This window comes from Fundulus heteroclitus, chromosome 1 (genome assembly GCF_011125445.2).
Source record: "Fundulus heteroclitus isolate FHET01 chromosome 1, MU-UCD_Fhet_4.1, whole genome shotgun sequence".
In the NCBI taxonomy this organism is placed as follows: Eukaryota; Metazoa; Chordata; class Actinopteri; order Cyprinodontiformes; family Fundulidae; genus Fundulus; species Fundulus heteroclitus.
Window position 1 is genome coordinate 8,001,864 of NC_046361.1, and position 27,444 is coordinate 8,029,307.

Consider the following 27,444-nt stretch of genomic DNA (forward strand, 5'->3'; position numbering starts at 1 on the left):
ATCACAGTATAGCTTGCTCTGTCATTTTTGCCTTGAAGGTTTGATATTTTAAGGGATTAATGGTTTTTGAACTGATATCTGCCAGGAAAATCTGATGGAATCCATCCCTGAATGGATTCGGAAATGCCCTGAGGTGATGTCTTGTCACACGAGTTGTTCAGCTTTCGACTGGTTTTATGAAATATAAAGCTGATTTTATATTTTACAAAAATATACCAAAATGCCATATCCGGCAGTACCTTCTTTTAATTTGTTGACTACAGGTTTAGTTGTTGTATTTTGGTGATCTGCTTCTTAAAAAAACACAGACTACATCACTTCATAGCTTACCTTTATCAACACTCCCCTACAGTGCCTCTGCCTCCCATCGCTGGTGTAGCTGCACTCGTGCAGCTTCATGCTCGCAGAGCCGTGCTTTCAATGACTTATGCTGCTCCATCTGCAGCTGTAACCACAGTTAAAGCTCCCCACTGTGTCCCCATCCTTGGCTGCAGTTGCAGAAATGGCTCCTGGAAATGATTCTGCTTGTATTCATGGCAGATCAGTCCTAGTCACTGACCTGAGTAATGGCAATGCTCAGTACTGTATTGTCCTCTGCCGTGTTGCCGTGGTGACGGGAGGAGAGGGTGGCAGCATGTTGAAGAAAGGCTTTGGCGGAGAGTTGAGGAGTCACCGAATCTCTGACCTTTCTGTATGTATGGCTGACTGCAGAGCCATTCATAGACACGGAGATGAAGAAACAGGTTCACAATGACAGGCAGGCGGTAAAAGAGGCTGTAGATTCTCATGGTTTTTTTTTTATTCTCCCTCCCTCTGTCCCTTTAACTGCTTTTAGGGCTCAGTGAGCCCAAAAATGCAGCCCTTTTAGGCTGATAGCGTGGCTGCTGCAGATCTCCGTCCTGTAGTCCAAACCTTGACCCCTGCATATTTCGGCATCGCTGTCCGCACTTTCATAACTCAGTTACAATGAAGGTGGCCTGTCGTAATTTCATTCTCCTCAGAATACCCAATGATACAGTGACCTCCGTGTTCTGGCTTGGGTTACTGTCACTGTTTGCCTTCTGACCTGAGCAGCACTGAAAACTTCTCAAGAAGCCTATCACGTACCCTGCAGGTCTGCTTCCCCACCAGCTCTGCTTCCAAGCACTCGTCCTGTTTTTTTGCAGCTTTTTTTAAAGGTTATGCTTGAAATAAAAGCCTCCAATATTTGCAGCCCGACTCTTAAATGTCATATGTTGCTGCATATGTAAGAAGAAAAAAATGGATGCATGATAATAAAAAAAGTAATTTTGTGCTTTAATTTAGACATGGCAGAATATGGGTATACGTGTCAATAGAGCTGTTTTTTTTTCTTCACATTTCTAATAAAGAGCGGTGGACCAGTGGTCAGGCTGGGTTTTACTAGGTTAAGATAACAATTCTCAGTTTTGGTCGAGTAAAATGTAAAATTCTATTTTATCGACTGTAATATCCAACGTATTTAGCAGTGACGCACAAGTCGAACACGTTTTTGTGACATTTTTAAATGTAGTTCATTGCTATACTGTTTAGAAGTATTTATAATTTTGAAGGTTTTTATTTCCCACTGCACATAAATTATATAAAAGTTCAATATAAACAGGAGCAATGCTTCTTCTGCATGCTGGATGTCAACATCTGGACTTTATTCCGGCTGATGGTGACCTGTTCTTGTCTTAGTCCAGGTCTCCCCTGATAAAGAGATTTTTAATCTCAATGCTGAGTTCCTGGTTAAATAAATAAATGAGTAGTGCTTGCAGTTAATCATAGTTTGCAGCTTCTCGGTCTGCTTTTGTGGAGGTAAGTTATTAGAGGAGTTGTCTGTATACAGAGATTAAAAAACTTATTTATTTTTGTTGCCTCACAACCTGGAATTAAAATTGATTGTTTGAGAGGCCAGTCCAACACACTTAAAGGTTTCCTCTTAAACCACTCCAGTGTTGCTTTAGCAGGATGCTTTGGGTCATCGTCCTGCTGGAAGGTGAACCTCTGTTCCAGTCTCAAATCAAAGGCAGAGTGACACAGGTTCTACTGAGGAATATCCCTGTGTTTAGCACCATCCATCTTTCCCTCGACTTGGACCAGTTTCCCCATCCCTACAGCTTATCATCCCTACAGCATGATGCTGCCACCACCATGTTTCACTGTGGGGATTCTGTTCTTGGGGTAAAGGAATGTGTTGGGTTTGTGTCAGACAGTGTTTTCCTTAATATTTTGTGCATGGTAATTAAGAAGTTCCTTCTGGATTGTTTGAAGGTGCTGCTTTTCGACAATATTTTGATCTCACACTTTATTCATGGTGTTGTAGGACACAGTGGTGACTAAGCCCCTCCAGGTATATTATCCAGGATGTTTCACTAATATGTGACCCGCCACAGCAAAAGTAGAAACAAGTAGACACAGCACAAACTGAGAAACACATAAAAAGCCTTAAATTTCTGAGAAAATAGTGATTTTTGTTTTATTGCAAAATATGCTTATTGAAGTTATGAATAAACCCCTGTGCTTTAAATGACTGTAATTATAAAGTAAAGTAATTCAAATCAAGAGCTTTTGTTAACACTCCCTGGCTGAGGGTGATTCTAAAGAAACTTTGAGGCCTGTTTTCTCACTAATCTTCTTTGCAGAGTGCCAGCATTCAAATGGTAATATATTCTTCAATTCTTTGTTGATTTCCACAACTTTGACATAATTGGAAATCTTAGAGTCCACTCGTTCAGAATCTGTAAATGACTGAAAACAGCCCTGGGGAGACTTGTTCCTGGTTTTGCTGTGGCGGGTCACATATGACACAACTCATGTTTTTACTAGGGCCGGACATTTAATTGCATTTGCAATATAATCGCAGTTTTAAAAGACGCAATTTCCTAATTGCAGAAGTCTGCAATTTTTGGATATTTAAAAATGTATGGATCAGACACATCCTTTAGGTGTCTGTAATATGTCTAAAGTGGGTTTGCCTCCACATGGGAGGGAGGAGAGTTGCAGCAGTGAAATAATGTAATTTTATTATTTGTTTTAGAGTTTATATAATCAGACTTTTTTTTAACCAGAAACCTTCAGGAATCTCACTAAAGCATTAAGTAGCGGCCAAACAGTTTAATACATAGTCTTGTTTGTTGGTTGCACTTTGTTCAACAAGGATTGATCTCCAACTCAACAAGCTTTTCTCTTGAATAATATTATGATTAATAAAAACAGTAAACTTTCTTATTTTAAATAGTCCTTGTTTACAAACATCTTTATCTACAGTCAAACCCAGTTTTTGTTGATGCCAAAATGCGATTTTGCTGCCAATGTTGAGCAAGCTCTGCACTGGTGGCAGCATAAATTTGTAAAGAACTTCCCACAAGGAAGTTCTTCCAATAATGTCGGCTGGACATCCTGACTCCACTTTGGAGCAACTGATTTTTACACCTTAAGATTCTTGATGACCCAGAAATCAGTTTTCTTCAGGTGCCATGTTCCTCACAGAAAATCACTCATGTTGATGCAAAGTGACTGGAGGCAACACTGCAAACAAAACAGGACAAAGATTTAAGCAGCCTTGTGAGTCCCGCTGGACTTTCTGAAATGCTTTAACTGAAATTAAGTTGGCTGATCATTTATTTCAAGGCCAAAAATACTGTAAAAATAGTTCTTTGTTCATAAATAAAACCATGGAAGCTAATTAATTTCTTTGTAATGAATTTGTATGCATCCGAACCCTTAATATTCATCAGTGACTGTTATAAAGCTTCCTGAATACTGTCTTTTAAGGAGTTGAATGTAAAAGTAATTAACTCGCATGCAGGAGCCAAGAACACACATGAGCACAACTCGCTTTTTTTAAATGTAATTAATGTAGGTCGCAAATAATAATAAAAAAAGAACGTCTTTGGATGTCATAAATTTAACTTACACAAACCTACGCCAAAAAGAGAGAATTTGAAATTTAGACATGAAGCCATTAAAGTAGTCAGAAATACAAAGATGAAACCTAAACATAAGTCAAGAATTTTTGTTCTCAATATCTGTAAAGTCCTTTCTTTGTCGCATTTCATCTGCCATTATCTTTTATTTACAACCTTACAATGTAAAAGCATCTCTGCCTGCAGGGGGAAAAAAAACAAAAATTGACAGCCGTTCCTCGTTCTCCTAAACCCTGCTGGCTTTAGTCGGGAAAGCTTCCTTTATTCTATTGTCTCTGCAGTGTCTCCCAGAGAAAAACAGTTTTTTTTTTCCTCCATCTTTCTGTCGTTGGGTTTAATGTGTAATCCCTCCTTCAGAGGGAGAGAGGATGCACGGATTCCACCGGGGCTGCGGCAGCTGCAACTTCCTCTTTCTGCACATTAGACTCACAAATCGACCGTCGAACGGTCTCAAAGGCCTTGTGTGGGAGGCAGAAACACAAAATGAAAACAGTCGAAATGTTCAGCAGCACACAGGGAAAAACTGCAGAATGTAGCAGGACCTGTTTCTGTGTTTCAGAAGAACAGTCAGGATCTATTTAGGCTGAAGTATCTTTCTAAAAGTAAAAGATCGTTCTGATGCAGAGCGATGAACAGAATAAAGTTTGCCTCAGTAGGCGCGGAAAGCTTTTATACAGTAGCTCTCTGCCTAATACCAAAAATGTTAAAAAATTATTCGGTTGGGCTGCTTGAGGCTATATAAACTCTTCTGTCACAAATACTAGTTATTTATTGTTTGAAGATCATGAAGCTTTATAAACTGCTGAAATGTCAAATGGAGGAATTATCATGGCGCCTGCTGTGGTCAGTTTAAGTGCGCTTTCAAGTGGACTCCAGACGAAATTAGTTCACATTCAAACAAGCGCAGAATTAAGTTCAAACAACAACCTCAAAAATATACATTTATTTGCCTCGAGCTAAACTTTTTATGCAATCTTTATTTATCTGAAGGTAATTCTGTCTCAGTAAATTGTCTGCTGATGCTGCCGTCTTCTATTCCTCAAACAAAAAGTGTTTACATGTCACCTTGGTGGCAAAATGAAGAATCAGCTGCTTGAGAAACTATTATTAATAATGTAAGATAAAGATCTTTCTTTTTATTCCCTCTGTGAGGCAAAATATTCTGCCTATTGGTGATGTTTATTCTTTTTGCATTATTCAAAACTATCAGCAGCTTGTCGTATCAATGATATGGCTGCATCATCACATATGTCAGCATCACTATCGACTTTAAAAAAAATCTCAAGCCTAATTGTTCTTTTAATTGGTTTATCAAAAGACCTTACCAGAAATGTAAAGACATTTCATGTATTTGGTTACAGACACATTTTGCATTTATTGTTGTCACAAAATAAAATCTAAACATAGATTTTACACATTAAAGTGTAGGTCTCCAAGCAAATTAGATTCTAAATTTGAGGTTCAATAATACCACGTTTTTCAGTGTTACTAAGAATTTGATCAAATGACTTTTCTCACAAAAAACTGAAGATATGATATGATGATAAGATATGATATGTTAGTCTTTATTGATCTCACAATGGAGAAATTCACTCGTCACATCGGCTCATACAAGAAGGTGCAGAGTAGGGAAGGTGCATTCAGTTATATACAGTGAATCTTCATATATGCAATGGATCAAAAAGAGATAGGAGTGGGCATATGATGTCTCATTATGATGTCTTAAATATTACCACGTCTGCTACAATAATGCTACATATTGCTGCATTACTGATTCATAAATCTAAAATCAATTATCAATGATAATATATTTGGATTTTGAAAATCAAAATTGAAGTTCTAATCCAGTTACAATATATTCATTCAGTTGATAGATATGATACCTAACCAAAAACACCAACTAAATTCAGGAGTAGGTGTAAAGTAAACATGTGTTTTTGCCGTGCTCTTTTAAAAAGTACAGGAGCCTGACAAGCGAATATTAGCACTTGTAGCTGCCCGGTTAGTTAGCTGCAGGCTTATCTACTGAGACACATGTTAATAATATTTTACCTTGTTGTGTTCAAACTATGTTACTTTAAAAAAGAGTGAATGGGCAGCACTGCTCTGGTGTCCAGACCACAACTGTCTGTGTTTTCCATAACCAGAACAGTCTATTATGTCTCCAGGTGGAAAATCACCTCTTACTTGCATGTAGACATGAGGAAATGAAAAATAATTTGGTGAACATTAAAGTCCGGTCACGTCTTTGAAGTATAAGTGCTGCTTTTGATGAGCTCCCTTTCTTAATAGTGTGTATGTTGGAATACAGGGCGTGGAATTCAGTGTTCTGCTGTCAAGAAGGTGTATGTAAGTCTTCCTGTGAAGTCACAGTTTCATTTCCCATATTTATTTATTTTCTTGTTATTTTATTCAAATTCACCATATTTATTCATTTTAATCTCATCTGGTAAGGAACTTTCAATGATCTATGTGTACCTGCCGGTGATCAACTAAATATTAGCCATATTAATCAGACAAGAAGTAAGCCATTAGTTTTTATTTCAGTTTTTAAGCATTCAGCATGTCGAGGTGAGTGAATCTTCATCCATGTGGAAAGATTTTCTGTGCAGAAAGCCTTGCAGCGCCTCTATGCTATTGCATACGTAAACAGCTGCAGGTAGGATCGGCTTCTGTTATTGCAACACTGTGGTCGGAAGAAGAGTCACGATTTAGGCAAATGTCAGCTAACAGAGATTTTGCTCCAAATGAGAATCTTTAAATCATTTTCTTAGTGTCGAATATATTGAGATATCTGTGATTTTCATAACCCTGGTCCCAGTATAAATAGACTATATATTTACAGCTCAAAAAAATATTTTTATGTATGTATATTGTCAAAAAGTTTTTGTCACACATTAAAATATAAAGTAAAATTGATACTCTATATTTCAAGCCATTATTTCAAGCCATTATTTTCATGTAATTTGATGATTCTGGCTTACATAGGATGGAAACTTAAAAAAGTAAAATATTGCAGATGTTAGGGTTATTTTAAACAGAAACATTAGGCTACTGATAAGTATGTTAATTTCTGTGCCCTCAGCAGCTGGTTGGACCTCCTTTTTCATGACTTACTGCATCAATTTAGCATAGCATGGAGAAAATCCACTCGTGCTTCTGCCGAGGTGTCCAGGAAGCTCAGATTGCTCTGATAGCAGCCTTCAGGTCATCTGCATCGTTGGATGTGGTTCTCTACGGGGTTGTGGTCAGGCCAATTTGCTGGCCAAGCAAGCACAGTACCACCATGGTCATTGGACCACCTTTGGGTACCTTTCGCAGTGTGGGCCGGTACCGAGTCCTGCTGGAAAATGGAATCAGCATTTCCATAAAGCTTGTCAGCAGAATGAATCATGAAGTGGTTTAAAATCTCTTGGTAGACAGCTACATTGACTGGACTATAGAAAACCCAGTGGTCAGTCAGATATATCTGACTGAGACTGTGCCTCGGAGGATGGGCCTCCATGTCCTTAAAAACAGCAGCGCTCCAACTACAGGTTGCTCAAGTGTGAGCATCCAGAATTGACAAAGACTCCTGGTGTCGAAACGTTTTCAGAAACAAAACTGAGCCAAACGTCCTGTTGCCTCCAATTTAAGCCTGTTTGCTGTAGAGATGACCCAGATAACAGAGAATCTGCACAGGCACTTTGTTAGTTTTACTTGATTATGGAAGAGTTGGGGTGAATTTGTTTTTATATCAAGACCCCACATTCTTTATCTAATGTCTACATAATTAGACTGCGGTTAGAATCTCTGTGACTTTTTATGAGCCTTGTGTGGTTCTAAAAGAATACAGCAGCTTTCATCTTCCCCTCATTGTGTTTTACAATCAAGTCACGAGCGCTCTGTCTGCAGAAGTCTAAACTTAACATCCAGGACCTTCCTCATCACATGCTTAAAATCCTCCCAGTTCTTCCGCCTGGTGCAAAGAGATGGTCCGTCTCTTTTCTGGTCTTAAGGAGGTTAAAACTCCAACTGCAGAGCCTGTTCTGTCAAACCAACTAATCCTCGGGTTTTCCTTTGGTCTTTTGCAGAGTACGCAGAGAGCATCGGAGATGGAAAGAGTGACGAGTTCAAAGAGGCTGAGCGGAAGAGGATCATGGACCTCGCAGACAACTTTTAATCTTTTTCTTTCCCCACACAGAAACCCTTCACCACAAATAAAATACAGTTATATGTCAGACCGTTAAAACCAAACTGTACTGAAAATGAAAAGAAAATACCATAAAAACATGCTGCTTCTGCTGCACAGAAATGAAGTAGCTTGAGACTCCCTTGGTATTCTTTCCTTGCCTGAATCATTTACATCCGATGTTCAGCCGAGGGAAACTCCAACCATCCGCCCGAGTAAATAATAATTTAAAGTTTTATTTGATTAAATTGGTTTGCTCAGAAAACAGTCTCGACTGTAACCGAGAACTAACATGAGGTCAAAACGGATAAATTACATCCCTGCATCTCCTCTTCCATTTAACCTGCTCTGCCTGTTTGTTTTTTTGAATTTAGCTGTAAACTATTTTCTAATAAAACATTTGGTATTAAACTCCTGCCTCCATGCGCAGCTTGTTTCATTAATGTCACGGTTTACAGACTGAGACGTGCGCTGCGTCCTGATGGCAGTCTGTGCGCATGAATCTCATTACACCCCCCCACTCCCCCCCCCACACACTCCCCCTTGATTATTGTTGCACGGAAAGCAGCGGCGGAGCCCGGCGAGCCGTGTTGGCAGCTTTTCTCGTAGCGTGAGAAGCCGCTCAGAAATCCAACCTACTTGTGCTGATTTTCCTGCGACCCCCGCCCACGGATGCATCTCGGTGTCTCGCTCCGCCGCTGCTTTTCTTGGTGATGCCGCTCGCAGCAGTGTGGAGGTGTTTTACAGTACAGCTGTATACACAAACAAATCCACTGTTATTCCCCCCGTCTTGTGCACCAAACTCTATTGGATCATTGCCTTCTCCACGCTTTCAAGCCAAAGCACAATCGTTTTATATGCATTACAAATAAACACAACAAAGACATTTGTATAAATGTGACCCACTTAAACTTCTTTGACCATCTATTTTTAGTCTGAATTTTGAACTTCCTGTTCACGTATCAGCAGTGCCAGACAAATTATAGAGTGCCCTTTGCTAAATACATAAATCTGAGATTTTATTTTATCAGAGTCCAGAGAGCTTTCTCCATCAGAAATCCCCCTGCTGTCACAAATAAGGAGCCAGTGGCGCAGCTCTCCATCTGATACTTGACTTTCTGACCCAGTAAAGCAGAGAAAAAGCTCATTACTACATCTGGAAGGGATGATTTAGTTGTAATATTGGGCTAGCTAAAAGCTCCGCCAAACCAAAATAGTTTTTAATGCTTTAAGGCAGTGGTACTAAGCTGCTCATGTACCACCACATTGATGGGCATCTTAAAGGAGTATTTTTTTCTTTCTTGTTTTGTCATAAAGCAATACAAGAACAACGAGGCATTGTTTATTTCCATTGGTGCACAAATTTAAAAAAAAACTAAATTGAGTACAGAAACATTTTTGAGTTTCCTGAAGTTATTATTTCCCTGTCTTAATAGTAAAAATTTTAAGTAGACGGGTTCACCCCAAAGATCAGGTACCCCGGATCTCAACAGCGAACAGAGCAATGCTGTGTTTGCTGTTAAGTGCCAGGAGTGTGTGACCGGTTATGCATCGGACAAACAAAGGAGCCATTGGCCAGAAAGATGGCCCTGCACAGAAGAGCAACATCATCAGGCCAACATTCTGCGGTTTACACTCATCTGCAGGCTAGTGGTCACTCTTATAGGGAGGAAAATGTTCCCATCCTGGATAAAGAGGAACGTTAGTTTGAGATAAGAGTTAAGGGGGGGGGGGGGGGGGGGGGTAGTTTTTGTGTAGAGAAACCACCCATCATTACACAGGGATGAAGCCCCCCAGGTCCACCACCCCCCCCTTTTATAATGGTGGTATTGCCAGCATGACTCAGCCTCCTGGGTAGAATAAGCGGCCATCAGAGCACTAAGGTTTGATTGGTAGCCTGATGGTCCTCTTTTGCATATGAGCAACTAGTTTTGATTGTCACAGTTAAACTTGTTGAGCCACTATGCAAAGACACTACTTATATGACTGAGATTACCCGAAACTCTACAAACTTAAGAAGACTCTTGGAGAGGAGAAAAAACGTTTCAACAAAGAACCCGTCCAGAGGACCTACTCCGCTTTTTTTTTTTTTTTTACTTTATTTGTACCTTTGTTGATTGCTGTTAGCATTACTAACTGTACATATTAGTTTACTGGAGTATTCCCTTGAGACTATAGACTCTAGCCTTAAGTTAAACATTTTCAAAAAGCTGTCAGCATTTCATAATCATAACATGTTGCTTAATAGATGGCAGTCAAACACTAATCTTGTTAGGCTTCCTGTTTTCTGCGGGAGCGTTCCCCCGAGTCAATTTGCTCCATCGCCAAGTTGATAAAAGTGTCTTTAATGTGGACTTGAATTGATGTAGTGTGGGAGACAACTCCTTCTGTGTCCATGAAAGTCTCACTTTCTGTTGTGGTGCCCTGCAATGAACAGCTGACACGCCCCAATAGAAAATACAAGTCGCATTTTACATCTGCTGTGCTGCTTCTGACTTCATTGTTACACACCTTGCTGAGACCAAAAATAACTGACTCTGAGCATGCTTCCTACAGTAACCCAATCTTCCTCACCGATGAGCGTTGTTGCAACACCTCGTGGGGCTTAGGTATGTCCACACTCGATGCTCAGATTGTTGAGTTTCTGACCACATGGTCCAGCTGAAAATCCTCTGATTCAAGTCACCAGCTGGTTTTTCTGTGCATCTCTAAGGAATCCGATTCTTTAACAATTTATGTTCCCTTATTTTCAAGATTGTACTTTTGCTTCAGCCAATTCACTCTGGACACCCCCCCCCCCCACACATACACACACACACACACACACACACACACCACCACCACCCCGCAAGGTAAGAGCATATGTCTCATTTTTACATTCATTGAGGACTTTAGTTGCCCCTAGTCTCCCCTGAATGAAGGTTGTGTCATAAACACATCACTGGACAAAGGTGATCACTCAGGAGAAGTCTGGACAAATTTTACGTGACCCATCCTTTAAAAGGACAAGCTGATGCAAACAAAATGACCACAACAACATACCAGGGGTCACCAGACCAGGTGCCCTCGCTGTGGGAGCTATAGGGTCAGGATCTTCCATCTGGTTTGTTCATGTTTTACCTCGATTTGTGGCTCTTCGTACATACTTTGCTGCATAAGACAATCAAAATGATTATAACCAACCTTTTATGTGGCTCATTTTTGTCTAGTGCACATCTGTATTAATTTCTCATTTAGCACATGGTGTCCTCTGTGGACAATGATTCCTGGCAGCAAGCATCGCTGCTGGGGGAGGGGGGAGCGAGCAGGGGCTGCTCATTGAAAGATGTCACATCTGCTTCCTCTCCTAAGTGTCTTCAGAAACTAATATCGCTCAGTAACAAGATGGGAAGAACGGTAGGGTGTCGGCTGCACACCGTATCGGCGGAGGAGGCGTGGCCCTGTGCATCTCTTATCAGTGATTATGACTGCAGCGTGTTTAACAGCGGTCGTACAGCAATTTCACAGCCGAGGGGAAGGGGAATAATTGTATTTTCCAAATGACTGAGTGCAAACAGTGTACCACTGTGCTGTTGGGCTCATCTCTTCTGGTCGGGACTGAGAGGAGAAGGTAGTGGGTTAGTGATATAGGGTGTAGAAATCAAGGGTTTGATTCCTGAACCTGAAATATAATTTTTTTCCACTTTTCTTCGAAGATAGATTTCTTGTTTGTTGCCTTTGAAGCATCTACAGATCCACACAACTTCACACCCTGAAGAATCCCTTTGAATATAACATGCATCTTATTGATACTATTTCTTTGTTGATCAACAACTGGAACTTCTAATTAGTAATGCATGACAAAACCTTAGAAAACTGTCCAGGTTTTAGCCATGTCCTTTAGCCATTGGACCAGGACCTCACTCACAGTGAGCAAGACTGTAAAGGCAGATGAAATAACATCTCCAAAGGTCACTGCTAGAGGACTACAGCAAATAGAGGCATCATGGGCTCACCAAGTCTCCTAAACAGTCCTTGCATACTATCTACATGCCAACTTGTTAAACTCTGCTAGGGCTTGAGCTTTTCAGCATAGGAAATTCACTTTCTTCCATTTCACATGAAACAAAGGAGGAATGTGTGGAAAAAGTCCCTCATTCCTGTTAAGTACAGTGGAGGATCTGTCATGCTGGGTGTGCATGGCATCCGGCGCTCTCTGAAATACCAGGATATGTTGAAATAAAAACTTACTGTCTGCCAAAAGAGATGAAAATGGGTCATCACTGGGCCTTTCAACAGGATGAGGATATAACCCATATGCCCAGACCAAGACAAATATAGTAAATCAGACAGTAAGTCAGCTTTATGCGATGGCTGGCTCGGCCCTCAGACACACGTCTCATTTAAAGGTCTGTGAGGTGAGCCGCAGAAAAGAGAGCCCTAAATATGAGTGTTATTACTAAAGGTGTTATGAACAGCATGGATGGTAAAGATTTTACAGACGATGAGTTGGTTTAAAATACTAGTTAGGTTATTTGAATGTGATTTTGATTTTATATCCCAGTAAATAAACATGCTCAAATTAAAGGTTGTATTTTGCTACATTCTTCAGTGGTTATTGTTCTGCTTCTGGGATAAATGCGTTTTACCAGGGGAGTCAACAATTTGTTCACATCTGTATGATAAACACCAAAGATCTTGGTTCAAGTGTTTTGCTACTTGTCTCAGAATAAAATGTGTCCATGAACGTTAAAAGATGTAATTAAAAACGCCAAATGTTGCTTCTTCAGGTAGTGATGCAAACTAACAGCTTTAGTATTTATCCTTATGACCAACTGTCTAATTTGTCCTTACTGCTAGTTAGCAACTTTACAAGCGTTAACATGATCAAATCATCCAGCAGCTTATAAGAAAACATCTGTCATTGCACATGTGAACCTATTTTTTTTTCCTCTGAAGTTTGAGTATATTATTGTTTTGCCCTATAATCAAATAATGACTTATTTGTTGAATCTGTAGCTCTGAAGTCCAGGATTTATTGCTTTCCAGAAGGATTTTATCTTCTGATGAAACCAAGACACCACAGTTGCAGGTCTGCTGAACTTCATTTCTTACTGCCATCATTGTTGCCTTGTCTCCTAACATTAATTTAAAGGCACAGACATAGTAAATGATCAGAAGCCTAAAGCAGCTGTCGGTAACTGCTGCACAGCTGTCCAGCTGCAGCACAGCAGCAGAGCTCAGCTGCTCTGAACTCGTTCTCACTCTGGTGGAGAAACATATTTGTCTCCACTGATTGTCCTGGAAGAATATTTGACTTAATCATCACTGCGGGGGCAAATGAACCATCATTTGTTGATCATCGTGGAATAGAAGTATAGCCATCAAGTTTTGACCATTTGCTTGTTCATTCTGAATCATTTGCTTTATTTCCCACAGGAAATGGGTAGAAAAAGGAGATTCTGTTTCATGCTTATGGAAAGCAATTGGATTTAGAGGGGTGGTCATTTAACATTCTGATTTTGGCTCCAGCTACTTCTCTAAATAATATTTAAACCTTTTTTGTTGTTGAATGTTGCATTTGGAATACCAGACTGCACACAAATGCCCAGATTGTCTGAGGAGTATGTTTTCACAGAGCTGCTGGAATCGAGCACTGCACACACAGAAGGCAGATCCCAAACTGTTTGGTACCGACAGGGGAAGAGTAATTTTAAATCACAGTTAAATATGCAGCGAACGACAGCTTGCAGTTAGAACCAGCAACATTTGGACGATGGCTCGTTTCAACTTACTTTAGCTGTTTACCAGCACATGGTTGCCTACAGTCCAAGTTGGAGGGAGTTTTATTTTATATTTGCTCAATGCTCTTCGTGGACATCAAGTACTGAACACATCTTAACTACCCCACAGTGAGCCTACTGCTTTATGATAATTTACCAGTCATGGATGGATAGACAGGATCTGCCTGAGGTTTCAGTATCGATCAGACTCCGTTTGGTTTTTTTTTTAATGTCGTGATCAATAGTGTGGTGAATCAGAGCAATTTGAAGATGTCACACTCCCTCCACTTCCCATCATTCAACTGCGGATTGATCTTTCCTCTGTCTACACAAAGCCCCTCCAGAACTAGCTTGGTCTTTAAAGATTAATGAGACCAAGGCTTAAGATGTGTATGCATATTGTTATCATCTATTTGCTTTCATTAATCTACACTTGGCTCTTAGCAGTGTAAAGGGTTTCTCCAACATTGATCCTTTTCATTTAGAACATAAAACAGCTCCTCAGGCATTTTTCTGTTATAGTTTGCACCTTTCAAGAGTATGAAAGCTGAGACATTTAGTGGTTAAATGATTACAACTCAGTGTCCAAATGTATTTTTATACCATACTCGATCGATCACTTGGGTGTTTTGGGAAGCAGAGACAACCTCAGCATATGATAATGCCATTTATCAGGATGGGACATTGGTATACATTTCTAAGGCTGTGCTTGGGCCGCCGCCATCCTACATCTGTGATGTAATCACACAGAGAAGTGTAGATTCTTACTCTTGGCGTTCAAATGATCATTTGTTGCTTTCTTATTCCATTTCCTACCACAGAACTTGGAATGACGGCTTTTGCTTACTCAGCGACATCTACATAGAACATGTTGCAAAACGACTGGAAATTACCGCATTTTACTTGACTGAGTACATTAAATTCAAACTGCGAGCACTAGAGATGACGTATTTAAACTGTAACTTAATTTCCATGGCATTTTAAATGTGTAATTGTTGCTGTAACTTTTGCTGCCTCTTGGCCAGAACCCCCTTGAAATGGAGGTTCTTAATCTCAATGGGACTTTCTCGGTTAAAAAAAAATCAACTTAGCACAAATTTAAAAAAGAAAATAAGTAACTTTTGTCTTATTTTTTTTCTTAATTTCTTTTTAAGAATAAATGTATACTGTTGGAAACCCTGTTTATTCCCCCTTTACATCATGCCACATTTAGTTTGCCACCAAAAATCGTTTGATAGAGGCAGTGTGATTTGCATCACTGGAAAAACATTTCATCATTTAAGGCAATCTCATTACAGAGATAATTCAAGATAAGATTGTGCAACCAGCCGTGATTCCGTATCTTCACAGTGAAGCTCTATTATCCAAGATATTAAACCTCACCTGCTTGTGAGATCAGGTTGGTCATTTCAACATGACCATCATGACTATTCTGGCTGATTTGCAGCACTTGAGAGGGTAGCAGAATATGTCTTGTCTCTTTACTCCCAAGCATCAGGAGAGCTTGACTAAAAATCCCCAATATCTGTCCGTTAACCTTTCCACTGAGATTTCCAAATCCATCATATCCCCTAACACACAAAGGTTGAACACTCATCTGAATATAACAGTGTAATGCTTATTGTGTAATATGTTTTGTGTTTCTGTCATCTGCTATCATTTTTCTCCTTAACTAAGCTGAAACTATAGAATATATTTCTTTTGTAGAACTGCTGACCTAAATTTGAAACAGCTCCCAAGTGCTGAAAATAACCATAAGAGTCTTTGTCAGTCAGTAACAACAACAGAGAGTCTTGCTGTCAGGGCAACTGGTTATTGCATAGTGCAGTGCATTCACTCACTTAAAAAAATATTTTAATTTTATTTTGTTTACAAGCAGCCAATCCCTGGTGAGGACCAGTAGAGTGTAAAATTGGTAGATTCCAGTAATCAGGTGATTTCTTAGTGCATCTCTAATTAGCAAATTTTTGGATATATTTTTGTGCATAAAGTAAATTCAACAGCCAATTTACTATATCAAATGCAAGGACTTCCTTTTAACCCAAATAATTTCACCTGTTTGGTCAAAGACATCCTTTGGCTACTGTAAAAAAGGAAGAGAATGCACATTAAGAAAAAGAACAATTCACATTAAGAATCTCTTAAACCTCTATACCTAGCTTCCCAATGAGCAGCCAAGTCTCCATTTCAGCACCATGGACAGAGAGACACCATCTAGGTCTGAAGGAAGTCAGGAACTCACAGGAAAAATCCGAATCAGAATCAAGTTTAATCGCCAAGTAGGTTTGCACTTACAAGGAATTTGGTGTTGATGGTGCAGACAAAAAATACAATAAAATAAAATGTATATATATATATATATATATATATATATATATATATATATACACACACACACACACACACACAAAAGCTCAGTAAACTGTGTGGTAATGTAACGCAGAAGCTTGTAAGTCCTGAACGGGGGAGAGAGACAGTGTCCAGTTTCACGGGTGGCTCTTGGCCTTGTTGATAAGGCTGGTAGCAGATGGGAAAAAACTGTTCTTGTGGCGTGAGGTTTTGGTCCTGATGGACCGCAGGCTCCTGCCAGAGAGAAGTGACTGAAATAGTCCTTGACTGGGGTGCGAGGGATCCGCTACAATCTTCCCTGAACGCCTCAGAGTCCTGGAGGCGTACAAGTCCTGGAGAGATGGAAGATTGCAGCCAATCACCTTCTCTGCAGACCGGATGACACGCTGCAGTCTGCCCTTGTCCTTAGCGGTGGCACCAGCGTACCAGATGGTGATGGAGGAGGTGAGGATGGACTCAATGATGGAGGAGTAGAACTGCACCATCATTATCCTTGGCAGGTTGGATTTCTTTAGCTGGTGCAGGAAGTACATCCTCTGCTGGGCTTTCTTGGTGAGGGAGTTGATGTTCATCTCCCACTTTAGGTCCTGGGAGATGATAGTTCCCAGAAAGCGGAAAGACTCCACAGTGTCGATGATGGAGTTACAGAGGGTGATGGGGGTAGACAAAAAAGTGTGCACCAACACACCGTGGCTGCCGTCCGCGACGCCATCTTGAAATCATTCAAATGAAAAATTCACCTTAAATATGATAATTTAATTCACAGAAAACTTCAACCCAACTGTATTTGATAAAGCAAGTCACATTACATTCCCAACTCATTTTAATTGGATACTGCAAATACAGATTCAGCAGAACACATGTGTGTTAAAAAGCAGTAAAAAGCCCCCCTGTGCTTCTGAAGCATGGGGTATTGCATTCAGTAACATGAAGAGATCGCCACTGGCTCTGGCTAACTGGATATTGAAATCAGCTCTGGGGGAAAAAAAAGGCAAACGAGATCCCTGATAGTTTGAATAAACTCTTTACCCAGATGCAATTCAACACTGGTTGGACCGATGAGCAGATGTACAGAGCAAAACAATGGAAATTGTAGAGCTGCTCTGTTTTAATTGGGTGTCTTGTGGGGTGTTCTGTGGGTTCCCTCTGTATTGTGTGTGACTCACCAAGAGATTACCTTACCTAGATGATGGCAGCAAAGCTGGAAGCGGCACACAGTTCTCCAGCCAACATTTACATATGGTCCCACGTGGATAAAAAAATGGGCCAAAGAATGTGCTCCATATAGGTTTGGCCACAGGTTGCATAAAGGCCCCACATTAATTACCTATTTATAGCTTTAATGTAACTCCAGGTAAAAAGTGGGACCTGTGTGTGTGTGTGTGTGTGTGTGTGTGTGTGTGTGTGTGTGTGTGTGTGTATTTTCATATATATATATATATATATATATATATATATATATATATATATATATATATATATATATATATATATTTTTTTTTTTTTTTTTTTTGAGAGAGAGATAGACATTGATTGATTGACTGATTTACATCTGTTCCCCCTAAGGCAGCAGTAACTGTTCTTCTGGGGTTCTGCAATTTACAATCTAAGACGACTATTCTTTACAGAATATGCTAGAAAGCTAATGTAATGGCTCAAAATTATAGAAAAGCAAAAAAATAGCTTGCAAAGACAAATACCTATTGTCACTTCATTTTAGTTTTAGCTTAATTGACTAAAAGGAAATTTACAAATCTTTAAACATGTCAATTTTTGACTATTGTTTGTATTTCTAGAAACATAAAGCAGTTTGGAACCCTTTCTGCCTTCTTTATAAAGGAGAAAAAAATTCCGAAAACGAAAACGTGTCTCATTAACTTTCAAGCTACAGGAATATCCTTCCTCCCATAATTGATATTCCCCGCTGCAAGCCGCGGCACTCCCCGTAGCGGAGTGATCTCCCTCCGCCGCATGTAGAGCCGCCTGAACGGAGGTAGTGAGTCAGTAAGTCCGGCAGCTGGCATAGGAGAAGATTGCGCAGACCAATTTTTCTGTTCATCCCCAGCACTGCTCAGAAGCAACCGCTCGTTTGGATTTTAAAATAAAGAAACTAAAAAACAAACAAACAAGCAGACAAACACTCGCCAAGCACTCTACCCGATGAGAAGAGAAAAAAAGGGCTAAAAAGAAGAGAAAACAGCAGAGAGATGGGAGCGTTCAGGCTGCTGCTGGGGAGTTTACATTACCTGGGACTCTATCTGCAACTTAGTGTCTCCACCAGGCAGGCTGGACACCGAGACGTGGGGAACCACATCTCTGGAAACGGTAGGTGCTAGATCTGTCTTTCTTTCACTCTTTTTTTTTTTTTTCTTGTGTGAGAACGCATCAGAGGAGCGGAGGAGAGGCTGGCACAGGTAATGCCATCTGCTCACCGGCAGAGGAGAAGGCAGACAAAGAGCACAGACTGGAAAGGTTGGTGCTGAATATATGCAACTGATGCAAATTAGTTTTTTTCCCCCTCCTCTCTGTTATTGAAACCAAAAGGGATTTTTCATGATGCATGTGACAGGAAGTAAGTTTCTTTTTTGGTTCTAGGACTCCAGCAACCTGTAAGTCCTTCCAATGTTCACATGATTTCAGCCTCCTGAGGTTTGTTTTTGTTATCCATCCTGATCCAGTTGCTATGGACATGATTATGTTTTCCCTGCTCCCTCCCTGCTTCCTGACAGGGACTGACAGATTGATGTTAGTATTCTGTATTAGTGTCCCACAGAAATCTGTACTGTTCTGATCCGCCTCCTTCTCTCCAACCAGGAGCTTCCCTAAATGGCCTCTGGTGTTTGTTCTTGGACACATCACAGGCTGACACAGAGTAAATGTCCAAACCCTCTGGTTTTTCTCCGGTTACTTTGCTTTGGGCTGCCAATCTCCACAAGTTACAAACTGACAAAAATGGGAAGAGGACAAATTGTAATGTATAACTAACTAGTTTGTGTCAAAAACCCCTCTAAAAATATTTCTGAAACAGGATTCTTTTTTAAAATACACTATGAGGTACTGAGAGGAGATTGCTCTGCCACCCATGAAATAAGGTTGACTATAACTGATATTAATATAAGTTATATATATTTTAAAAAAATCCATCAGTATTAATTATGTATTTGGCATTAATGTTAATTTATGTTGCATCTGATTAAACTCTAAACTGTAGAAATAGTACATTTGAAAATGTTTGCTTTTTTGAAACCATCACTATTTTTTATAACAATGATACGGGTTATCAGCCCATGCCTAACATAAATATTTACAGATAATGTAGAGCCATGATGTGCATATACAGTGAAATGAACAGTTATTACACATTCAACTGTTTCTACTCATTTTGAGCAGAAGCTAGTGGATTCTTTTTATTTATTTTTTTCATAACTATAATCATGGTTATTAATCTTGAATAATCTAGTTTCTTTATCACATTACGACCATGGTTTTATTTCATGTTAGTCTTTTTTTCTGTGATTTACCCCCCATTGCCTACATGTGTCAAATAAACATAGGAGGAATAATAAAAAAAAATCCATTCATTAATATATTGCATCTTTAATTATTTAACACTGAAGTACCAATAACCTAATGTTTGACCCAACATACACAGCTGAAATGAACTATTTTCATGCTCCTTGTGATGCTGTTTTTTTCCCGATCGTGTTACATACATAGGCTAACGCTAACATGTTCCTTCTATGTTTTGACGAGCTTCAGCAATAATCCGGTTTTAAGACGTTTCTGTTCTGTTCCAGTTAATTTTGCGCCAAGTCAACAGAAAAGGTTGTTCAGCTTTTAAGCTTGGTGCTTTGCTTTGGTCGCACAGTTTAACGGCTGGTATTTCAGCTGCGCTCTGCACCAGCTGGGGGTATCTGAGCACAGCGCAGAGTAGATAACATGACACAGACTGGAAACTGTAGCAGCCAATACAGTCTCTTTTTCACGGTGTGCATTTCTGTAAAGGGTGAAAAACACTTTTTAGGAATCATTAGAGAACAGCTTATAATATAAGTTGTGCACAAAACAATCAGCCCTGATTGTTAAAGATTTTACCATGCAAACTGTAAACAGCTCACTGGGGGCGCATCTGACATAAAATTATGGAGTACAACAACAGATACTACGAGTGGAGTTTAGTCAGGGACTCTAGTTGTAACGATTTGAAAAGGCTTTAAACACAGCTTGCTATTTTCAGCAGCACCCGTGTTGCAGCTTTTTCTATTTAATAGAAATGTGTTCATATCTTTAAGTATACCACCAAGCAAACCTGCTAGCAAACACGTGTAAAAATCATGTCTGGAGTGGTGTAGAATTAAGTGGACAAGTAACAAAATTGACTTCAACTGGAAAGGAAACCAAAGAGGTTGCCGATAAGAAATATTAGAACATGATCTTTACCAGTTCTTGGAAAAGATGATGTAGGAATGGGGATTTTTTTTATTTTACTTGTCACACACTAAACACAATTCCCTTTTAAAAATTAATATATTGATGTGTAAACCACATTTGAAGAATTTTTAACAAATGCAAACATGATTCTATACAAGTAAAAAAAAAAAAAACACAAATCAAGGTCACACTAGCTGCTGAAATTCCTCCCCCGTCTTGTAAAAATGTTATAATGATGGCCCCACTTAATGCCTGACAGACCACATGTATTGTCTGTCTTACTGAAATTTGAACCCTACCTTTGTTATTGCTATTTTCATTTTCTATTTCTCAATACAATACTGTAATTGCTTTATTTCCAGAGCCAATTACGTAGAACTGGAGTGGATTAAACAAGAGCACCAACTGTCTTCCTCTTTATTTTGAAACTCATTTTAAAATCCTCACTTTTATTTTTTTGAGTCTCTTAATAATCTTGCTCCATTTTATCCATTTGCTGCACCCATAAGTAGCATCTTGTTCTCTCAGATTAGTGGACCAATTGCTTTTAGTGGTTCCGAAGACAAGATGTAAATGGACAAGTGAGAGAGACTTTTCTGCTCCAGCTCCTAAACTCTGGAACATTTTACAGGCTCCCTCTATTAGTGGTTTTAAATCAGTTTTAAAACTTATTTTTACTCCAAGGCTTTCAGCCCAGTGTGAGATGCTGACTGCGTTTGTGTTTGCATATGCTATTCTCTGTGCTTGTTTTATTTGCTTTAAATTAATGCATTCTTTTAACACTCTACAGCAGCGTATCCAGCTTCATTTTTGTTTTTAGGCACTTTACAAATCAAGTGGTATGACATGGACTGGTAGGAAGCAGCATAACCAAATAAAGACCAAACGTAATCGGTACAGAAGGCCAGACTGATCATAACCGAAACAAAGAGATCAATATGAGACATTTCCACTTAAATAAAGCTTAAACTAGATGTTTATGCACATCGCTCTAGAAAGAGCCAGCCGCGCTATTTCCTGCCTGAAACCAGCTGGGCTCATAAAGTGAACGTATAAGCAAGTATATTTCCCAGAGTCTGCTCAGTTGTAGAGAAAATGGCTAAAATGGGAGTGTAAGTGTTCCTACAGTTGTCCTCTTGATGCTTGGAGGATGTCCTGTCTTCATTCCCACAGATAAATAAAGTAGTCCGTCTGTTCCAAAGGCCTTTTAGTTTATAAAAGCAGACGTTACAAGATACTGAATGGCTCATCTTTATCTCCATAAATCTGATCGTTACTTACTGGTGGTCACAGTAGGCAAAGCACAGTTCGTCTAATGGACGAAGGTGTTGGGGGGGGGGGGATCGTCATTAATCCCAGCGTTCCTTAAACCCATCCTCTTCTCTATGCATTGTTTCTTGATCTCCCTTTCATTTTTAGGGATGAAGTGTTCATTATGCTGTTTCCACGTGGATCCATATGGATAATATCTCCCAGCATGCCAGTGCGTCTGTGACATAAAGGATCAGCGTCTGTGTTTTTTTCCCCTTTTCTTCAAGCTGAATGATGGGTTTGTTTGAGTGAGGAGATATTTTAGAGCAGTGTGTGGAGGGGGTTTATGGAAATGAGCTGGTGCCTCTACACTTGTTTTTGTTTTGTCCTGAGGCCTTGAAAGCCAGAAAAAGAGGAGGGCAACAAGAGATTTCAAACTCAAGTGCTTTACCAGATCCATGTAGCGTAATTCCTAATTCTTAATTGAAACAGTAAATGGCCTTGTGCTGTATTAATTAACAAAGAATGGAGCATATTAGTGTTGTGCGGAGTTAAGGCAAATTGGATTTTCTGATGGAAATCTGTTGAAATAATTTGCAGGGTGGGGACAATGAGAAGATAGATGCTCTAGAAATCATGTAACACCTTTATTATTTGCAGAATTGTTCCTTTTTTTTATTTTACTGTTATGAGATTAATTCAACTCAAGGGTTAATATCACATCAAGTCGCTTTACCCGTATGAATTAAAAGGGTCAATTGAGAGAAAGGGAGAAGCTCTCGTTTGCTTTTCTCAAGCTATGTTGCAATCCTGGCCCATCTTGCTTGTTTCCAAACCCCTGAGGGTCATAATTAATCTTCCTTTTTCTTCACTGTCACTCCACCAGCTGGAACAGAAATGCACGGAGGACAAACAAAAAGAAAAGCAATAGAGTAAAAAGAATATCAATTAGAAATTCTCGGCGTGTGTTTCCAATCTACATCTGCTCGGGCGCTGTTTTAGTCATTGATACTTTTCAATTAACTCCTAATTAGGAGCAAGTGAGGCGATTTTTTCCCCCCCAGCTAATCAATTGCCTTAAGTATTCAGTGAAGGGTAAATGAGCCATTTTGCTGGCAGGAGAGCGAAGGTTTCCAAAGAAAAAAAAAGAGTGAAAACTATAGCACCTTCCACAAACATTGGGATCCCCAGTAAAGATGTAACAAAAGCCAATAACGTCAATTCATTTCTTTATTGCCGCAGAAAGAAATCGGGGACGAATGTATAACAATCCAACCTTGAATTTGATTAGATTTATTTAGTACAGGGAGGAAAAAAAAGCCCACATTAGGAAATAATTTTTTTGACCAGAACCAGCTGTCCTAAAATTATTTGGCACGAATAAGGAGTGGAGCATATTTGACATTAATGCATTACTTGTTAAAGTTTTAATTATCTATGACTCCCTGTTTAGCCGTACCACAAATACGGCCCATTTCTCTTAGCCGCTCTTGAAAGTAGGAAATAATGGGGGAAATGACATTTAATTAAAGAATAGGCGTGTTGATCTTCATAACTCAGGAAATAGCTGCAAGAAATCCCCTCCCTAAACTCGTCCGTATCTGCTCTAAAACTGTTTAAACCAATCAAACCCTCCATGAACAGCGAGGATGACGGTAAGGGCGGTAAACAGATCTGGAAAGGTCACTGATCTGCAGCACATGTAATTGTAATTTCTATGGAACTCATTTGTGTGCTTCAGTGCCATCAGATTCATGTAACACTCGGGGTAGTGGGGATAATGTTTTTTGAAGCACACAATTAAAAAAAAAAGTTATTATTTCAAGGCATGTCAATAGACATCAACTTGGCTACAGTTCTAGCCAGTGATATCTCATTTAGCTTTGCTTTGATATTCCTAAAGAAATTGAAGAATCAAACAGAAATACCCACTAGTGTCCCTTATTAATCCACTTAGGGCTGCTTGGTGGCACAGTAGTTTGTGCACTGTGGCCAAGACAGTCCTGGATTAGGATCCAGAGCTTTTGGCGAGTTTGCATGTTTTCCCTGTACGTGCATCTGTTCTGTCCAGGTTCCTTGCAAAGTCCACAAAAAATAAATAAATAATAATGATATCAGGTTAATTGATCCCTGCCTGTTTTTCGGTGATGATTACCAAGATAAGCAGGTGCAGACAACGGATGGATGGAGTCAACAGAACAAATCTGTAAAGCTCACAAATAGATAATAACAGAAAAGAGTGGCATGTTTTGGTCATCTAATCTCAGTAACAATTTATTTAAATGGCTTTGCACACATCTTCACAAGGATTACCAATTGTTGCCGAGGGCACTGTTCCACTATCAACGGCTCTGCTTATCATTTTGCATCACATGACAAATCCAGTTTAAAATCCAGCCAGATGTTTGTTGAAAAAAAAAGGTCCGCCGAGATGACTGGCAAATAAAACAGAGGCTGAGTTTTATATCCTTAAACTCTTTTGACCCCCATCACCAGATAAACCAGCGCCATCCTGGCTCCCCATTATTAGATTGGATTCAAACCATTTTTTCTAATTTACTCATTCAGCGAATCCTTACTGGCTCCTTCAAGCATGGCTGCTCTCTCACACTGTGGTGATATTTGAGAGGGATTGAGTGGATAGATGTGTGAGTTTAAATCTGGCACAGATAAGTCCCAGTCTGCTGTGGTTAAGCCTGTTCTAACCCCCATCTCTATTAACTGAAAAACTGATGTGCAATCTGGTGGAGGCACGGGGCGGCAATTAAACTGAACCGCAAGGCAATGGCATCATCCTTCTATTGGACTATTAAATATTTAATAATAGACAATGCCATATTACTGTTAAACTGGCAGATGAAGCAGCTTGTGGAGTTTACCCGTGTATTCTGCTGAATCAAACACCAAATGTGCCCGTCTGTGCCTCTTCTCCTCCCACTTGCTTGGAGTTCATGGAGAATGTTAGGCGGTGTGCTGACATGACATTGGGCTTCTGGATATTATCATGCCTCCATGAGGAACCGCTGTCAATAAGGAAGCATATTTAATGCAGAGCAATCTAATATAGGCACTAACCCCCCCCCCCTATATATATATATATATATATATATATATATATATATATATATATATATATATATATATATATATACACATACATATACATATAATGTTGATCCCTGACACTATAGAGCCATTCATATTAGACAGGATAAATGTCTTAAGTAACGCCTGTCGGTTTACTTTGACCCAAGAAAAGATCATTATCCGTAGTTTTGCTTAACTGAGTTTTTAAAGATGAAGGATTTGAACAGCTTTGATTAGCTCCAACCTACCTCTCCATTTTGCCTTAGAAATGCCTTTTTCGTCATTAAACATTCATCAGTGATTGATTAGCGCAATAACTGCTAGTCGAGCTAAATAAATGAAGTGAAACAAGATGTATGTTTCTCTTGATTATTGGGCAGCTGCTCATTTTCCACTGGCAAAGCAGTGTCTGCAAAAAAAAAGCTTTTTATTTCTCATTCCTCAAAAGTAAATCATTACTATGTCTTTGGGTAAGAAAATTCCTGATCAGTCTAAAAAGCAATACAAACGTTAGCCTTTAACAATATAAAGCTATATAAATTTCCATGAAGCGTTACTGTGTGTTTTTAATAAATATCTTGGTGTATCCACATTTCAAAGCCAATAGCAATTCCACAGCGACACATTACAGAGTAAATGAAACTACATTTTCCAAATGTTATTTGCGATTTGAGCTCCAGCCTAAATGTCTTTCAGAGATTTACTCTATCTGTCCCTGACTGTCTCTCGCTGTCCGTAGAAGAGGATAGAGGAAGAAGGTGACTGTCAGAACAGACAGGAAGGATGCGTTGGGAGAAGGGGACAGGATGACAGTTTTAAAGCTTGTTGGCGCTCAGCGGTTGGTAGAGCCAATGTATTTAGGTCCTGACCTCAGTATATACTCCTCACTGAGAAGACAAGTGCTGGAGGGCAGCCTGTGATAAACGGTGAGAGGAAGGGAAATTATTAAAGTAGCTGCTTCTTTCCTTCATGCAACACACAGCCTGGTTTTCTCTGGACTTGAGAGTCAATCTTTCAGACCTCTGCTGCTTTTGTATGCATCTCCTTCCTTCGAGAAAGCGCACTTGAAACTGGAAGCTTCTACATCTCAGATTTGAAACGACTCAAACTACCTTCCTATGACTACTTTTATAGTTTAAGGATTGCAACATGCCTTTTATTTAATACTGAAAAGAAAAGTCTAAAAAGGCTATTCTCTAAGCTGACAATGATAAACATATTCTGCACACAATATATGTTTCCCAGCATTACCTCTAACAGACACAACTCCACCTAATCAAATTATCATAAACATTTGTTCCCAGAGTTGGCGTCAGGACCCGGGTCAGAGTCACCGATCAATAATTAGGGTCCTGCTCCAAACAAACTCGAACATTTATTTACAATCGTATTATTTTCAGTTTTTTATTATCTTGTAATTATTCTAACATTTTTTAATGCACTAGTTTTTATGTTTTTTTATTATCCTACTCATCTGTACATTTTTTAAAAGTGTTGAATATGCTGTTTTTCAATAGCTGTCCTTTTTTTATCTTGTAAATATGTCCTTACTATCTTTTATTTTTTATTATTTGGTATTATATTTTACCTTGTGTGAATCTGCATGCTGCCATCTGCCTGTCGATCTGCTGCTGGTACACCTGAATTTCAGCACTGAAATTCAGGTGTACCAGCAGCAGAAATTCGATAAAGGATACTTTTTTGTACTGGATTCTTCTAAATAACAAAACTATGATGGTGCAATGGAAAACAATATATTAGTTGTCACCATTATAATTGACTTGTGGGGAATGTTTGGATTTACTCAATCTGTAGTCTGTGTTACAAGTCTTTCACTGTCATTGTACGGGTTGGAAGCATAAAGGTTTGTAATCAACTGATCTGACCTTAGGTTGGTTTAGTTGTTTCTCCAAGTCCATGCTGATTAGACTTTACCAACATTTGACCTCAATGCCTTTTTTTTAATGAAGTTAATCCAAAATTAGATGCTCCCATAGTGTCTGTATGGTATGTTATATTTCTAAAACTCTGCACTCACCATCTATAACTGTGTACAGTGTCTTGTTTTTTTACTATTAAAAATATAAAACTGCTGCAGCTGTGTTACACTACTCTGACTCTAATAGTGTGTAGTATTATTTTAGCACTGCCTGGTTTGCCTGTAAATCACTAAGATTTTGTTGGAAATACGAATTATATTCAGTGTCTTGCAAACGTGTCTGGTTGCAACATGCAATTCCAAGTAATCTCTTTGAAATGTATGTCCCAGCCAGGAGTGTCCTCCGGTCCTCAAGAGCTGGGGTCCTGCATATTTTAGAGTCCCTGCTCCAACACAGCTGAATAAATACATGAGTATGGGCCAAGTTCTGCAGAGGCCTGGTAGTGAACCACTTTTTTGATCCAGACAAACTTGCTGGACACTAGGTTTTGAGGACATGGATTACAGGAGCTTTGTGATTGACCA

At 39.4% G+C, this 27,444-nt stretch overlaps 2 protein-coding genes across 2 annotated transcripts in view; both read left to right on the forward strand.

Annotated features, from left to right (window-relative positions):
- Nucleotides 1-8,517, forward strand: part of ctnnbl1 (catenin, beta like 1) — a 98,186-nt gene extending 89,669 nt beyond the window's left edge. Inside the window, exon 16 of the mRNA XM_036126022.1 lies at nt 8,003-8,517. Within this exon, the coding sequence (XP_035981915.1) occupies nt 8,003-8,091 (89 nt within the window). The 3' untranslated portion in view covers nt 8,092-8,517. The remainder of the gene's footprint in view (nt 1-8,002) is intronic.
- A 9,667-nt stretch (nt 8,518-18,184) lies between these two features.
- Nucleotides 18,185-27,444, forward strand: part of LOC105925897 (V-set and transmembrane domain-containing protein 2-like protein) — a 62,899-nt gene continuing 53,639 nt past the window's right edge. The window contains exon 1 of the mRNA XM_012861990.3: nt 18,185-18,536. Coding sequence (XP_012717444.2) covers nt 18,419-18,536 — 118 coding nt within the window. The 5' untranslated portion in view covers nt 18,185-18,418. The remainder of the gene's footprint in view (nt 18,537-27,444) is intronic.